The sequence below is a fragment of the Chiroxiphia lanceolata genome, chromosome 2, assembly GCF_009829145.1.
Source record: "Chiroxiphia lanceolata isolate bChiLan1 chromosome 2, bChiLan1.pri, whole genome shotgun sequence".
NCBI lineage: Eukaryota > Metazoa > Chordata > Aves > Passeriformes > Pipridae > Chiroxiphia > Chiroxiphia lanceolata.
The window spans coordinates 16,827,702-16,845,896 of NC_045638.1; the positions used below are offsets into that span (position 1 = coordinate 16,827,702).

At 44.1% G+C, this 18,195-nt stretch overlaps 1 protein-coding gene across 2 annotated transcripts in view; it reads right to left on the reverse strand.

The window, feature by feature from the left end:
• The window catches only part of NHS (NHS actin remodeling regulator), a 260,180-nt gene extending 242,223 nt beyond the window's left edge, over positions 1–17,957 (reverse strand). For both annotated transcript variants that reach the window (XM_032678919.1, XM_032678917.1), the window contains exon 1: positions 17,343–17,957. In XM_032678919.1, the coding sequence (XP_032534810.1) occupies positions 17,343–17,736 (394 nt within the window). In that variant the 5' untranslated portion in view covers positions 17,737–17,957. The remainder of the gene's footprint in view (positions 1–17,342) is intronic.
• Between the last annotated feature and the right edge of the window lie 238 nt (positions 17,958–18,195).

An 18,195-nucleotide genomic window follows, 5' to 3' on the forward strand; every position in this document is an offset into this window, starting at 1 on the left:
AGCTGCTTTTTATTAACTTATTTGTTTGTGCAACAGCATTGGTGAATGTTCATCCATTCATCGCTTCACATCAAGCAACTGGGGCAGATCCAGTAGCAGGAGTGTTCAGTGCTTGCCAATTCTGGAACACCAGCACTAACTAGTAGCTGAATCATGCTTGCCTTGCTTGAGCAGGCACTCATTGGAGACAAACAAACACACACAGTTGCTTACTAAATCCACTTTCCTTCTTGTTTTAACAGTTAAAAAATGAACTGAAAACATAAGTCAACAGCAAGGCATTCAAGGTGCAGCTGAACCCTCCTTTCCCTTGCTACCTCATCTCCAAGATAATTCCAAACCATGAAAAAATGCCCTTCTCAGGAATACCCCTGCAATCACGAGTACAGGAAGGAGCTGATCCATCAGGAGTCCTGTAAACAGATTTTAACCTACCACGCAGAGCTCTGCAAAGCTTTGAAATACCATCCTAGAAGCTCTTGGGATTTCTCACAGTGTGAGTTAACAGTCTCTGTCTGCCAAAGAACTGAGGGGGAAAGGGGCAGAGCAAAGCAGGCTCACAATTTGATAACATGCTTTATGCCGTTTACCTCAGCGCACTACTTGAAGCCTTTGCCACATGACTCTGCTTTTGAGAACAGATGGAGGATACTAGGCATCACTCTTCAATTCACAGGACAACAGGGCAGGAGCAATAGGTGCACTCACAGGTGCAGAGTGTGCCACAGCAGCCCTCAGAGACCCAAAAAGAAGAGCTTCTTCACTTGAACAATGTGGATGTTATCACAAAAAGGAGAAAGTCCTTTTACTGCACTTGGTCTGACTGACAGGCTACTAAAGGCAGGTGGGTTCTGTCTTCCTTGCAAGTCTTCTTAATGGCTCAGAGCAGTGCAATTGGTGACTATCCTTTTAGAGGATAAATGAAAAAGCATGATCCTAGAAGCTTTTAATTAAGGCACCTCAAGCTCTTAAATGCTTCAAAGATCGGATTATAGAGGAGCACACAAAAGAACAAGAAAATCCCATAAAGTCCAGTTGGATTTCTGCAAGTATATATTCTGTAACTACCCCTTTAACAGCACTATCCTATCTGATCTGATTTTGAATTTTTGTGATGAGTAGAAGTGGACAAGCTGCTTGGATGCTGTGAAGATGCTGTGTGTGATGGAGCGAGGGGGTGTTTCAGCGAAAGGCAGGTTTCAATTTGTCCTACAGTGCCTGATGATCTTACAAGAACAGATTGCAAGCAGTTTTGAAATGTCTTGACCAAAGCACTATTGCTGTCCCTGCTGGAAACCAAAGCGCCTTATAATCATGCCACAAACCAAGAAGTTTGATAACCAGCCCTCTCCTCTACCAACCTACCACTGTAAATCCAAGAACGGGGATCTCCACCTCCACTAAAATGAAAAAAGCTGTAGATCTGGGTTTAAAAGGTAAGGGGGATCTAATTACACTTTACAAGCCACCTGCAGATCTTGAGTAAACTACTATTTAATTGAGCCATTCTTCTGAAATTTCCTCTAAAGAGAAAAAAAGATACTGACTCATTATACTTTCTTTGATCCTTTCCAACATAAGCAGCTATGTGAAGAAAGTAATTTTCCTTCCCTGGGTCCTCTCCTATTTGCTTCCTGAAGTGTCATCTTGCTGCAGGAGGCAATCCCCACTCATGCAGTAACACTGCTTATCCTGCCCACGATATCTTTTAAAGATGCAGCAGATCTGAATAAATACCATCAGCACTACTAATGAGGTAGGTCTACTGTCATGGGTGATAAGCCAAAATGATTTCTGATGTCTACCCAGGTATAGCAAAGAACTACCACATCAGGATGCTGCCTGTGACTTTCCCAGCCTCTACCAGAATTTTGGGAAAGGGCTAACTCCTAATATATCCTGTTGTGGCCACATACCCTCAGGAATAGCAATCAAACTTAATGTTGCCCCATAACATTTTATGCCGGAGCAGCTCTCTCTCCCTCTAGACTTCGTATGTAGATGATCATTTAAATATTCTTCTGCATGTGAATGGTATCTACACTCCCTCTATGCTTGCAAACTACAGAGGAAAAGGAAATATTAGTTTAATAATGCACTAAGGTGTTGGTAACAAAAGCAAAGCTACAGCTTTCCATAACGTTAGATTTATTATACGAAGCTTTTAATACTTGAAGAGATTAACAGTGACAGATTCTCTTGTAGACTAGCAAAAGCTATTGCAATTCTTGCAACTTTCACATTAATCACATTTAAACATGCTGCTAACAGATGGGCATCATGGAGCGCTAGGTCTCTCACAAGCCAGTACTAACAAAAAGCATGTCTAGGAGATCTTGTGGCTTCTACAGTTCAGAGAGATTGCATATGCAGGGACCTTGTTATTGTTTTTGTTTTATATAATCTGTGATTATTAGAAAAGCTCAAGTTAATAGATGACAGGCTTCAGCATACATGAGTGGGAAGGGAAAGGGAGTAGAGCAGAAAGAGTCAAAACAAGACCACCCACACAAAGTTCCTCTAAGTCCACATTTCACATGCATGATCCTGACTTTTCCACTACACAGGGAAAGCCTTAGGTTCTGTACTGTGAGTTTTCCTCTGACACTGCTACCCACACAAACCTTTCCCCAAGCCCGACCTGTGCAAAGCAAGCTGCCAGGCTTTAACCTGGCTGGAGAATCACAGTCTGTCCTCCCTCCCCTTTCTTTAGCAGATGTCCAGCTAAGATGGTCCTTTTTGACTGAAGTTGGGAGAGCACCTGAAGAAAACATCAGTGGTAGCACTTGGCACCCAGATAGAACATATCAGACATTTAATAAATTTCCCAGCACTGTTTTTTAATTAAACCAAGTCCCAAGGTAAAAACCTCATCTTTACATGACTGTAATTAACCAAGACACACTGTCTGTAATTTAAGAAAGCTCAATCTCCTCTATGAGCCAGGCCTCAAAAGAAAGACTGGCAATTGCAAACTCAGACCAATCTAAGTTACTCCTCACAGCGTAAGAGCTGCAAAGCTCTGTGACAAGGACTCCTGCTTGCTGAAGGAGGACTGGAGAATTCCACCAGCAGACACTGCCTCCATAGGGCACCTGGAAGTGTTTGCCCATGAAGGACAGAAGCACTCTTTATGTGGAAGGATCTCAGCCTTGCAAATTGCTTGCCATTTACAAAGCACGTCTGTGTACATGGTGTATCTATCACCACACAACCTAACTCACCCTCACTGCTTGTGTCATAACACCTCTGAGAGGAAGGGGTTGGCTGTCATTCTAACACAGAGTTGAGGAAAGGAGGTCTACAGAGACTATGGCAGTACCCACTTCACACTGTGGCAGTACCTGCTTCACACTGTGACATTCACAGAAGTTAAGGGACTCATGCAATTTAGAAACTTTCTCTGCTCAAGAGTGAAAAGACAGGTTCACCTTTGAATGGAATGGATGCCCCAAAGTTTACAGTGCTAAAACTTGGTGATCTGAATCCCACTAATAACATTCATCTAAGTTCCCATGAGAAATCAGTAGATGAATCCAAGTCTCCTAAGCACTAGTATTTCAGCTGCTGCGTCCTCCTCCTCCTCAGTTCCAGCCTGCAAAGTTGAACATTCTCAGGTGAACCCTCAGGAATTCCACACCTAGATGGGTCTGAGTCTGCTTTGCATACCTATCTGCCTTTTAAAGATAGCAGCTGAGTCCACCTAAAAGCTATCTGCTATGTTTTCTCATAAATTAAATGGTGCACACATGGACTATCGGCAGAAAAATAAACAGAAAAAATACTGTTTTCCAAACCATTGTGAGGCCAGCCACCCCAAGGGGCCAGATTGAACAGGGCTGCCTCTGAAAGGGGTTGAGGTCCCACAGCTACGGCCTGTCAGGAGTTTCTTCCAAACCATATCACACCTCAGGATACACAGGGGTTGTTCAGGACAGAAGATATAAACTCCTGTCTGGACAGTAAGATGGCAATGGAATCTTTTAGCTAAGACCTATATTGTAGACTTATTCCAAGGGCTGCAGTGATATTGAAAATATTCTTCACAGGCTCCATCCTGGCCGAGCACGGCTGCCTGCGATCAAGTTTCAGTGCTACTCTGTCTGTAGCACCCTGCTCTAACACACACCATCTTGATCATAAGGCACATGAAGGAATTCAGTGCTGCTCCACAACAGAAGACTTCCCTGGTAGTAAAAAAGGAGGCTCTGATTTCTGAATACCTCCTGAAGTGGCTCTTCTCACAGCTGCACCAAGGTTGACACTCTCTCTGTCTTTCACTCTCTCTCTAATTTATTTTTTGTTGGTAATCATCTCCCCACTATGCATACACACTACCACCCACAGTAACATTACGGAAAAATGACCCCCCCTAACTTCAAAGTTTCTTCAGCAGAAATGGAGAGCAAAGCAGAGGAGACTGATTTTAAGCCACAGTGTGTATCGCAGCTTCTACAGACACCACTTCAGTGAGTGGTCTCTCAGGATGACAGAGGCTGCTTCCTCACCCACTCCCTTCCTGCTGCCAACCCCTCTCCCATGCACCGATACCATCCTGCTGGAGGCTGCACAGCACCCAGGCAGTCACGCTGCCCACCAACATTACATGTGGGAACATGCACCCTTGTAAAACAGAAAGCTTACAAAGAGGAAGCGGAGGAGAAACCTCAGTTGCTCTGTATCCCCGAAGCTGCTAAGCGGCCTGTCAAGGAAGGGGAGAAGAAGGGAAGGTGGGAGACACAATTCATTTGCTATAAATGGCATATGTAAGCAGGAAGACAAAATGCTGCAGGATGGTAGTATGTGGTTTCCAGGCTCCTCAGACCTCAAACTCACAATGAGAGCTGCAGAGCCACATTTCAGTGTCAATAACGTGTTTGGCCAGGACCATGCTGGCATGGTCACATGACAATCACATGACAATCACAACTAAACACTATGAATCGAAAACACAGCAGAAAAAAGGCTGTACAGATATGAAAGGAACATTCAGGTGAGCTTCCGCAAGGTTGTAAAATATTCCTGTAGTGCTATCAGGACACAAAGTAGTAGAGAAAGCTCTGTATTATGTTGATGAAAATATTACTGGTATACAATTTAACATCCTCATACCCAAGGAATATGATCTGAAAGAAAAAAAAAATAATTACTTTGACACTAGAGACATAACTTGAACAAAGAAATATTGAGGTATTGGCCAAAGTTTGTCTCAGTCAGCTCCAGCCTGCAATACCAGAGCACTTAATTATGCTATCCAGCATTTAGCTTTAGGGCTCTGTCCATCTGGCTCACACCACTAGAATCCAGAAGCTACGGAAGAGCAGACTGCAGCAAACAAGGTCAATATGTGCCAACTTCTGTAGAGACATATTTAACAAGCCCAAGGTTGGACTATCTTAAAAGGGAACAAAGGCAGGGGAAACATCTCTTTGCAATAATAAATACAAGACATTCCTTCAGTGCATCTGCAAACAACACTGTAGACTTTCATCACTTTACCTTTCACTTACCCATCTGTTTTCTTGGAAGATTTAATTTCATTAACTTGGCTTTTCTGCATTTTTATTTTATTTTTCAACCCTTGCTGTAATATAGCAGAGGCAATTTATTCAAGAGCAAAGGCTTTATGCCTGCAAGTACAACCAAAGAGGAGAATTCCCACATCCCCAAGCAAGATATATCTCACTTTTGATAACCCATTACATCCAGTAGAAGAGTTTCCATCAATACTATCACAACCTCTCAAGCCCAAACCAATCTTCCACTGTGAGGAGGGGATAAGAAGGAAGTCAACTAAACTATGAGATGCTTTTGGATGAAGATACAAAGTAAAAACAAGGAAAGCACAAGATACATCAAATGCTTTCAATTTTTACCTTTGTAATGAGATCTGTAATACTGCATATTTTCTCCCTTGTTTGACCAGGTTGCTGCTAATGTGGCTGTAAATTTCTTCTCCCATTTATTAAGTTTTTCTAACCTAAGTGACAAATATTATCTTGTCCAGCCTTTCCACTGGTCTTCCTCCTTTATCTAGATATGCGTTTCTCTGTGTGTGTATAAATATATATATATATTTCAACTATAATTTATAAAGGTCTGCACAAAAATGAGCACACTTATTTTATGGTAACAGAACCTTTTAGTCTCACAGCCCAAAATGCTTCTTATCATGACAGATCTAAAGCCAAACAGGATACAGAAAGGAAATAAATAATCAACCTGAGCTGCAATATTTTGCAGTTCCCTTTCCCTCTTATTTTCTTTAACTAATTGCCATTCTGCTGGGTTCTTAGGAACAAGCAGATAAATGAAAAATACTTTTAATCTACACTAATAATTTGTGTTAAGTTCCACTTGGACAACTTCATAAATGAATAGCCACATTATAGCTGCTGAATGTAGCTGTAACCCATTCACTCATTTACAGCAGTTCTCAAATAGGGGTGTTCATTTCCACAGTGTACCTGTAGGCAGATGGTTTTATCATTGAATCTGATATAGAATTGCCCTGTAAATTTTGCATGTATTGACAGAGGTCCCTGAAATTGTTTACAGCACAAACTGGGTAAATACACTTCAAACAGTCAGCCAAGGGAAGCTGTGAGCACGGGTTCTGCAGCTCTGCCTTGGCCTCTCTCCTCCTCCTCTGTCAGACTCAGGATCAGCCTCATCTGTGGTCAGGCTCTCATCCTAGCTTTGTCCTTCTGGCTTGCAAAGGGGCAGCTTGCAGGCTCTGGGCACCAATTCACACCAGATAACAGCGATAGAGAATTAATGATAAACCTTCAGGTGAGCCTCCTACTCTCCATTAGGAGGGTTTTATCCAGAACATAGCTTATCCAACCTCTGTCTGGGCACCAAGGCTATTTATCAAGCATGTGGCAGCTGTAATAGAAGACAAAAAATATTGCTGAAGTCATGAAGTGGTGATACTTATTTTAGACTATTAGAAGAGTAATGACAAGATGATTGCCACAAAATACACTTCAGCTAGAGTGCAATTTGAAAGTGAAGGAACTTAAACCAGTGATTTTAATGTGCCAGGCAAAATAAATGCATTTACATCTATTAAAAGCAGGTTATATTTGGAGGAGGAGGATAATTACATCTTAGCAGGTTAACAGTGGTTTATTAACTGAACAAGACAGTATCACATTAAAGATAATCAATGGAGAATAAACTACAGTTGTAAAAATTAATACTCTTCATTCGCGCAATGATGGGAGTGGGGGGGCGTTGCCTTTGCCATTAAGACAGAGTTAAAAGTATAGCCCCTGTGAAGCCACCATGAAAAGATGAGTAAAGGATAGGATGGCCCAAAATGAAAGTCATTCAAGGCATAAGTTTAAAAAATAAAAAAAATTAAAATTGAAAAGAAATAATCAGTAATTATAGAGGGGAAAGAGGAATATGAATAACCAGTTTTGCAAGCAGCGGAACTAATGAAGCCTGGTTTTCTCCAGCTTTTATGTCATGCAAAGACTGACTTCCACATTGAAGTAAATGTGAGCTCCAACTGGAGTACTTTTTTTTTTTTTTTTTTATTAGTTTGGAACATTTATATGGGATTCTTTCCCCAGTGGATTTTCTAGTTTCTAATAAAGAACAAGCCCTTCCTTCAAATGCAGTAGGAATAATCTCTTCTCTCCCTTACCTGGTAGCATCTTTATGATTTCTGTATCATGGCAATGTAGTAGAAACTGTAGCTGAGTAACAGATACAAACTTTCTGAATGTCTGGTGTGAGATACACGGGCTTGCTATACACACACAGTGTGCTCTATTCCGTAATACTTGTTTTGATAAAAAAACAGGTAAAAACGGTATTGCCAAGATAATCCAGTTTATGGGGAAAATTTGTCTTTGGCATGCTAACTGTGTGCAAGACTTCAGGTAGTTTTCTGTGGAGACCAAGACTTCAGGTTCCTGCAGCAATACTAGTTGCAGGGAACAGTCCGCACAGAAGGGAAGGTGAGATCTCCTCAGCATGCTGAGATAGGAGACTCCATGATGGTGTTAATTGCTGGGGTACAGAAAGGCCAGAAGGGGTTTTGGATAAGTACAAGAAAGCCATCCCCCCCCAAAAAAAACAAGAAAAAAAAATGCTTGCACTCAAAACATGGACTGCGCAGAGCTATGTATCTTCCAGGATTAAAGCTGGCCATGTGAAAGTCAGCGGTCAATCCAAGATAGATAATTTTCTTTTTTTAGAAATGAATTATTATACATCTCTTGACTCTCCTCCTCTACACAACACTTCACCAAAAAACCACTTCACAAAAAAAAAGACCATGCATATGACAAGAACTGGCCCTCTTTTTCCTGTGAGTAAATAAAACTTACAGGGAGAAAAAATGGAGCTGGGTGGTGCCCACTCTTTGCACCCACTCTAATTTGCATGGTAAGCATTAAATCATAATTAATCTCTCATTTCACTTAAAATTAAATTGCCCCTTATCATACCTCACTAAATACTTGATGCAGTGAAATGTATACCATCTTAAAAAAAGTTTGAGCATCACAGCGAGTTACTGCTGCCTATCTTGAGTTTCATCATCCAGATCTGATTTCTGCAATCATGGACAGTCATAGGCCAATGAACAATGCTCGGTAATGCCTTTTTTGGAAAAAAGTCCAGCGACCTTGAGCATGCACAGAGAGCCCAGTTTTGCCTTTAAAGCAATCCAAAGCCTCTGGACTCACAGGAACTTTTCAATGTGCCCTGCATATTCTGCTCCTAAAAATGGCCCAATTCCAGAGACACTGATACACACAGCTTCAAGAGAAGGATTAGCACCTTTTCCCCCACAATTCATCCTCTGTCCTGGCTAAACATCATCAAGATAACAAAAAAAACCCATCAAAATAACAGAAAAAAACTTTGAGAAGGCAGGGAGAAAAGCTGCAGAGGCCTGAAGATGTTATGCATATTTATAGCACAAACACACCGCCCTATGCTCATTTGCCTTAATCACATGCACATGCTAGCAAGACTTCTCCTCCAAACTTTCTCAGGGCCTTGGTCTGAGCGGCTGTAGTTCAAAGTCCAACTGCCTTGGCAGCTGAAAAGAAAGAGAAAACCATGGTGCCTTTGTAAGAATTACAGTGATCCTATTAAAAAAAAATATGCCATTCTCTGCTGGGACTTAACATGGCAGTGCCATGCAGCACTCATTGAACTGAACAGCATTTCAAGCACACAGCTCCTGGTGTAATTAGACTACAGGCTTAATTAGGTTCCTATCACTATTGCTTTCTTCCTGCCTTCAGCCAAGAAGGTATAAGAAAAGATTGTCCAACACAGATACTGCAATTTAAAGTCTCGAGTTAAGAACACAGTGGGTGTATATCTACTACAAAATCTACCCTAAAAACATGCCAGTTGTTAAACTAAGCAGTGCATTAGAAGCAGTTAGATATAATGAGAATGTAAATGGAAAGTATTCTAGGGAGATATTTCAGCTAAAAACAGCATACACTGTATGCTATCTTTTATTTTAATCATGCTCTAAGCCCTGCTTTTTTGAACTTTTTATAAATTCTGCTATCTCCCTTTGCAGTTACTTACATATTGGTATATAAATTCAAAGACGAGAAGCAATTAGGAATGAAGCGAAGACTCCCTCTCTTGATGCTAATACATCAAAGGAAGTGAAAAAAACCTTCCCCCCTCATACACACTGGGTAACACAGAGAGTTTCTACTCTTCACAGCCTAATAACTCAAGTAGTTCCAATCGAGAGTCTGATGTCAGTCTCCGATTACATGAAGATGCCAAGTGACTGGAACGAGCAGCTTTTGAAAAATTGCAGCTCTCTGACTCAGAAGACCACACAACCCTGCAACAATACTTTTAAAATGTGTCTGTTTATTGCTCACATCAGCTGGTCCTATTTTTTCCCCGTTTTGGACATCATAACATTGCTGTTAAGAGTTCCCTGAGGGTCTCTGCTTGATTTGGGTACAACATGTCTTGGCATGTATAAAAGAAATGTGTTAGATCAGGGGCTTTTTTGAACAGCCATCACTCCCCTGCACCCAATTTCTTTTGCTCTCCAGTTTGGAGAGAGGAAGACCCAGGTACTGCCTTTAAACAGTCACACTTGAGAAGTCTGCCTTTGCCAGAACTGAGAAGGAGAGGTTGGAACTGGCTCATGGCAGGGAGCAGTAAGGGCCGGCTCCCCTCTTTTTTCCCCACCTTTGCACATCTCTGCCAGACTGGCCATAATCTGATCCTTGAAACTGAAGCCACAGAACAGGTAAATCTATGTAAGAAACGCCAACAAATCCTGATTGTGTTGATCCAGAACAGCAACTGAGTGGTACCCTTCGACTGGGTATTTATATTTCCTTCCTGCAAGTTATTCCCTCAGTTCAAGGACTTTTGAGAATTGTGTAAGAGTTTTTTAGAAACAGTCCAAGCCCTTCATCTTTCATAAAGGAAAACTACCATCTTTTATGCATCTGAATCAACAGGTGAATGACCTCCCCATGCCCTCAGTCAGTTATCAGAGTCTGCTTATTTCTTAATCTCCAGATCTCTCCTGTATCAGCGGGGGAACTAACCAAAAGCAGGAATGACTCCATTGATTTCACTGCAACATTCATTTTATGTTTCTCTATGAACACACCCATTACATTATAAAGGTTTTTAAACAGAAGTATGGAGTTTTAAAGGGGCTGTAGGAAGTATTTCTGTTAAACCATACAGTAAGTATATGTTTCTTTATGGGCCTGATTCTATCTTCTCTGCAGTTTTATTCCTATGTGAAAGAGACCTCATTGGTCTTAAAGGAACTAAAACATTTCCAGCAGAATTTCTAATAAACCCACCAGAGCCCCATGCTTGGTTCTTGAGCATGAGCCAGAAAGAAGTTCCACTAACTACTATTATATTACTCAGCTATGTAGCAGCAGTGAGGTGGGAATCAAGCACTGAATATTTTTTGGTACTGTGCCTTTTAACTGGCAGGCTCTCCATATAGCAACAAAAGCCCCAAACATTCAAACCTAGTACATTAGTTTAGGTACTATTAGCAGAACGAAAAGTAGGGAGCTGTAAAACAGGCAAAGGCCTTCTGAGCTACATCAATGGAAGATCAGCAAAACTCCAGATGATTTAAATCTGTCTAACAGGTAATGGTTTCCAAGGAAAACCACTGCTGTCTGCTCTTCATCTGTTACCAGGCTGTGCCAGGTAATGGCTAGAGAATCTACCTGAGCACTGAGTTCTCAGAGCCTTTCCACTGAGAGTCTCACTGATCTTGGCAGGACAAAAGATTTTACATTATGCTTTTATCTGCAAAGAGGCCAGTCTGCGTTCCACAAGCTAACAGGACTGAAGGTGACAACCCTAAATTCCAAAGAATTGAATACATCTCTGCCAAAGCCACCGGACAAATTCCATCCCATTACCTTCTATCACATACTAAATGCATGAGCAAAAAACACCTCAGGTCCAGCCTCTGAATGGTCATGTTCCTGTGTAAAAGGTCCTCTATCACTTTCTGTAAACAAAGATAAAGCATCTTTATCCTAAATGACAGTACTCTAGCTAATGGTGCTCTAGCTAATGTTAGGTAAGGTGGGGATGGGATCCTTAAGTGAGCAGGTTTTTCTTCCTCTGTTCCTTTGTTGTTCTGACAGCAGTAAAGGTAAGCTGGAAAGCCGATGCTTTGGCCTCCTGCTCCTTTCAACTCTGATGACTTGCCACCAGTCCTCTGCACTTAGAAGAAGCTATGCACTGAGGAAATTCTCTAACTTTCCCACACCCACAACTTGGGTTATTTGCATTCATGGACAAACTACAGGCAAGCACACCAGCAAGGTGCATTCTCTAACTCAAATGAGTATACAGTGACCAGCACAACATCAAGAAACCACACCTGGCAAGTAAGGCCTTTCTCCTTTTCCAAAAGAATAAGTGAAGAGGATGTGTCATTCCATAGGGGCAGGTGCAGGACACAAAGCTGAAGGCGATGGATTACTACATCCACTGTACAACTGCTTTTCTTTGGAGGTTTTATTCTGCACCCAGCAAGGATTTGCCAAGTCATATAATTTCAGTGTACAAAGGGAGCTCTGAATACACCCTTGTGCCTCGTATCCCTTAGGCTACATCACTGCGTACCTCTAAGAGTGTAATAACTGCTTAGAAAGGCTCATTCACTATAAAGGACTATAATACAGAGTTAAAGGAACGTAGAAATCTGTTCGGATTAGTCTCCAGCACTATCTAAGTTATTTTTGCATAAATGTATACAACCTACAGAGGTCTACAGTTGTGCCTCGGCACAATAGAATATCCATATAATGAAAATTGCACTTTAAATTCTCTAGGATTTTCAGAAGCTGAGATAAAATGCAACATTTCTCTACTCATCTTGCACTTTTTTTTTTCTTTCAAGATGGCACCTACTCTTAAGGTCTTATGTACCTACCTGAAGATCTCTGCAAGGATGCTCACCAACACTTAGCCTGGGATGGCCTTAAGAGGCAATCATATTCTGAGACGGAAGCATGAAAGTTTCTTGATTCTATTTCAACAGCAATTGAGACTTCAGCTCATTAAGTCAAGGGGGAGGAGATGCATTATCTGACAAGCTTTGGGTCCAATATATGTTTTGTAAAAATGGTAGGATCATGGCAGAAAACACATTAAAACCTTATAATGGATTAAACATTTCCCTGCAGTGCTTAAAACCCAAACAGAAGAGCATTATATCAGTGTGGTTAAAAATAAAAAAAAAAACAACCACAGTAACAAAAACCCCAAACCAAACAAAATCAAAAAAAACCACCTAAAAAGCACAATGAAAGAGACTAAAAGCAATAGTGAAACTAGCCAGGCTGTTCTCAGTAACCAACTTCAATCAAACAGAATAAATAAATGCAGAGCCTAAAATGATAAAGAATCAGTACAGAACTGTCTTTTTTATCTCAATACTGACACTTCAGGAAAGAAGAAAAACCTATAGGGAAGCTCACTGTAGAGATCCAGGGGCCTCTGAAGAGCAGAGTAACACGGGAGATCCCCACACTTCTAAGCAGCTGCATCACTAACTGCTAGCACATAGGATAATCAGGAATGGAAAAATGGAGCAATGAAGATACAGCAGGCAACTGCTGGAAACGATACAGCTTTTAGAAAGATTGGCTACTGGTAACACATTGATGCTTTCAGAAAAAAAGTCTGGAATGTGTGGAATTCTCCGGGGTGCCAGGGTGCAAAAAGGATCTCATTAGCTAGGGCTTTCAAAATCTGCTGCCCAGTCGATGCCGATTATTCAGAAAGCAAGATGGCTTACATCATCAGTTTCTGAAAAGTACAATATTCCACTTAAACTGCCAGATCTGTAGTCCCCTAGACTGAGAAATCATCTTTCCAAATAATGGAGGCACCAAGTCCCAAGTCCAGCACTTCTCCTACCTTTCTGTACTACCAAGATAATCAAGCATCTAATAATAAAACTGGGCAGTACCACACTGCTCAGTTCTCTTGCTGGCAACAAGGAAACCCTAAGCAACATTCAGACTGACAACAATCATATTATTCCCACATGGTTCTGTTTTAGAAGCAGACCCTGGAGCTGCTCATGATGAAAAGCAGTAAAGTACTTGGAGTGACAGAAGGGCAAAGTAGTTAGTTCAGGAGCTGAACAGGAAAACATTTCTCACCCTTGTTTCTTTTCCAGTCAGAGGGTGGGAAAGGATTCATATTTGCAAGATGCTAGCTGGCCAGAGGCTTAAAAGAAAGATGAAAGGACAAACAGCATCTGGGGAGGCAGAGGCAAGGGACCTTGAGTTTTTGAAGATGACCTGCTTGTGACAGCCCAGAATAAGTCCTTTATTGTGCCTAACAAGATTTTCCAATCCCACTTTCTGAACAGTGGCAAAAACAAAAGGGCAACACATAGGTAAATACCCTTACCCTTAGCTCAGCAGAGGAGTTTAAGTACTTTTCTTAATGCAAAGTATACACATTCTTGTAAATGTCCACCACCGCAATAGCAACAGAGCTGAGAATGTTAAGGCTTCGTGAAAAGGACAGTAGTAGTGATAAGCATTACTGAGAAAATGCCAGTTTTAATTAATTTTAATTCTTTGTTAATATTTCCTAAATCCAACATAGATGTTTTATTTTAATGCCATAATACATAATTTTCAATATAAAATACATTATTATGCAAAATTGTATTATATGCTATTCAAGAGATCTCCTTTCCTGCTCCACTTCCCCTCAGTATCACCCCTCTGATTGCCAAGGAATGGCATCCTGGGCAAGGAATGCCCCTCTAACCACTGGCTCCAGTAGCTCTGGAGATGGCATTAGCCCATTATTTCCTTTTCCTTACTCAGCCTGTGCCTTCACAAGCAAATCTCAGAATCGAGCTGGCTTATGAGGCATGGAGAAAAAGGTCTTCCACTGTCACCGCTCACTATCTAGGACATGTCTGATAGCATTATTCTCAAATCACTATGCTGCACTTGAAGTTGGAACATCAAGAATGTCTCACTGCAGCAAGATATCCTAGTAGTTTTAAACTGAATACTTAGAAAATGTGTGGTTGGGCTGTACTGTCATAGTGTTAATATCCCGGTACATGGTGTCTTGGCCAACGCATCAAGCATCCCAGCCCCTCCAGGCTCCTGGTATGCAGTACGCTCAATGCAACCATTACAGTGATGCCACAGGTGCAGCGGCTGCATGCCTGTCACCAATTTGTTCCTTGTGGTTGTCAGTCCAAACCTCCATCCAGTTCTGAATTATTCTCAGATGTGTCATTTGGGCTGGACAGCCAAATGACACCCCTGAGGCTATCCCATCATTCCCATGTTTGCCACAGGAGGTAGAAGTCAGTATGCCTTAATGTGATTCTGGTTAAGTCCTGGGCAGACCTGTGACCACCCACAATTGCTCTCTTGGTTTCAAAAAAACAACTGGGTGCAGTAACTTGAGTGTAATACTTTCAGGAGTGAATTGTGTAGGCACCTCATGCATGAAACAAACATTAGCATAGTCTTGCTGAAAGTAATAATGAAGGAGGAGGCGTCAGCCCAGAAAGGACAAAGCACACTATCATTATACACTACAGCAAGGATGGGCAGTTTCCTGTGAGGTAGTTTTATCTGTCCCTTGGAAACAGTGAGCAGCCTAGGGGCCAAAGGGAGGCGTTGCTGTAGGTGTATGTATATGGATTTGGGGTATGTGAGGAGGTGAGGTACAGAATGGAGTAGTTCGGCTCAGTTGAGACGTTCAGATGTAGCACTATGCAAATGCAGCTCTGCTGGTCCAGCACTGGATGGGGAATAAAAGTAGCCAGAGCATGCAAAGAAGTTGACTGCTCATGCACATTGGTTTGGTGTGACTTTCACCTTTAAAGAAATGTGGTACAGTGCTGCAAGGAAAGAAGTGGTGAGGACTGAGGGATGTGCCTGCAAGCAGCTGTACAGCTGGAGGCAAGATACACTCCTACTGGAGGATGGGTGGCAGCAAAGCCACCCATGGATGGAGGATCCTTTGGCTGACCAGACTGGGGGACATCTGCAGCTGTATCAGTGGCACTGTGCTGTATACAAGGGGGAGAGGAACAGCTGGCAGACACAGGGAAGATCATGACCAAAAGTCTCTCCCCTCCTAAGGAGAGAAGGATTTAAAAGAAAACAGAACACCAAAGAAACGGATTCTGCATTTATCATCACAGGGATAAAGCCAGACTCTCTAATTAAGCAGATGACATAACTGTGCTGTAATATCAAGATTTTGCTCTGTGATTTGCAAACAAGCTGCACTTGCACAATCCAGAAAGAAAAAAAGCTGTACGGATTAGAACGGCTAAGCTCTGCTCTCACTTACATTAGTATATACCCGCAGTTACTCAGCTCAAAAGACCTACAGATGAGAATGTGATATGAGGAGTTTCATTTCCTCAGACAGTTCCCTCACTAGCTCAGCCAAGCCTCCTTCTCACCGCAGTTTCCAATCACAGCCCAGCACTCTGCTCTGATTACACACTCATCCTGAAACCACAGAAAGTCTCTCTTGGTCTCATCTACAGTTGATGTATATTAATATATCACCAGCAAAGTCACTCCAGAGCTGCCGAGTATGTAGCTTAAATACCGTTGAATACTTAAGGCTTGATTCCATTAATCAGTACAGCTTCATTGATCCTAGAAGAGTTACTTATATTCCATACCACTCCAAAGGGGAGGAAATCCAGAACACATTTTTTAAATGGCACATTCATTAAAAACACCTAGAAGAGGAATAGTCTCATCTACCCCAGTGTAAACTCACTTTGCTGTACTCAGCGGAGGTATTCAGGATTTAAAGGGGTACAGCAGGAGGTAAAAACTAAGCCAAATTCCCCTTTTAAGCCATTGTTTTTCCTAAATCAGATAATAACAGGTCAGAATCGACATCAATCTCTGCTATTCCAGCCTTCCAATCCACAGCCCTACCTAACAAAAAATACATATCCACAAGTCTTGGGAAGCACACACATCAATGAGAGTACAAAATCACTACATTTCTGTGAACACGAGCCATATTCAGCAGAAATCAGCAGCTGTTTGGACTACGGAGCCTGTCACCGCTTTTATAGTTTGGGTGGAAAAGAAACAGGATTCAATCACTGCTCATAACACAAGTCGCATATTGCCTTGATCTTTCTCCTTCCCCTCCTCCCTTCCCCCCCCTTTCCCCTCCCGCCCGGCTCCTCAAGCCACTCTTTAAACAGAAAGATGCCATTAGTTAAACTTCCTTATTTTGTGGCCCCGAAAGTTGGGTAACGACGAAGGAGCTTTATTATTTCTACTTAAGACCTTAAAATTTCAATCGGGAAGTCAGAGTCACTTCTACGGGAAAGACATCTCTCGGGGACAGGGGACAGGCCGGCAAAGGGATAAAATCCAAAGATGCCCGGGTGTGGCGGATCATCCACATCCCATCACCCGCGGCGCCCCGCAGACAGACGTCGTCCCCCTCCCCGGCCAAACCCTTGGCTGCAAAAGATGCGCCCTGAGAGCCCCGCCAGCCAGCTCCTTACGTAAGGCACAAACCACTGACATCATCCCTCCCGCCGGCATCGCCGCGGCGCCCAGCGGCGCCCACCGACCCGACCCGATCCGCGCCCGCCTGGCCCGGCCCCTTCCCACTCCGCTGTCCCGTCGAGGTTCCCTTCCCACCGACTTTGGCCCCAAACTTCGCACGGCGGTTTGCCCGGGGTTGGCTTTCCCCGCCAGGTGCCCCGAGCTGCGGTGCGCCCCATCCATCCTGCGGTGCGCCCAATCCATCCCGCGGTGCTCCCCATCCATCTCGCATTCCGTGGTACTTACGCACTGCCTCCTGCTTGGGGTCGAGGCCGCGCACAGCTCCCTGGAGGCCGGCGATGCGGCCGTGCAGCGCCCGTACGCGGCGGTGAGTGCCCTGGATGTCAGCCTCGACCTCCTGGAAAAGGGTGCAGGCGTGCCGGGCCACGTCGGAGAGCTGTCGGAGGATCCGCGACAGGGCTACGTTGCTGACCGAGCAGAGGTCCAGCACCATCAGCACCGCCGCCGCTTCCCTCTCCCCGCCGCCAGCCGCCTCGGTGCCCTCGCCCGCCGTCCCCGGCTCCTCCGGCGGCGGGTCCCGCGGCGGCGGCTCCGCGCCCCAGCTCTCCTCCAGCACAGAGGCGGCGGGCTGCCGCCGGCACAGCCGCTGAGGCTCCACGGTCCGCTTGGCGAAGGGCATGGCCGAGCCCTCGGCCGGGGCTCTCCCGGGCTCCCGCGGGCACTGGCGGGGATCGCTGCCCTCCTCCTCCTCCTCTTCCTCCTGGCCGCCGCCGCTCCTTGCCCCGCCGCCGTCACTCGCGGGCGGCCGCCGGCGGGCGGCTCATCGCCTCGCTATCCCCCTGCGTGGGGCTCCTGGGCTGCCGAGCGGCTGCCGCGCCGCCGAGCATCCGCCGCTGCTGCTGCCGCTGACGCCGCCGCCGCCGCGGGGAGCCGGGGCGCATCCGCGCCGCCTCGCTCGCTCGCTCTCTCGCTCGCACGCCGTCCCGCTCCGGCGGCGGGTGTGAAGGGGCAGCCCGAAAGCCCGGAGAGAGGAATCCTGCGGCCGCGAGGAGGAGCGAGTCGCCGAGCCTCCCGCCCGGGAGAGCGGCGGGGCGGGGGCGGGCGCCGGGACCGGGGCGGTGCCGAGCGGCCGCCGCCG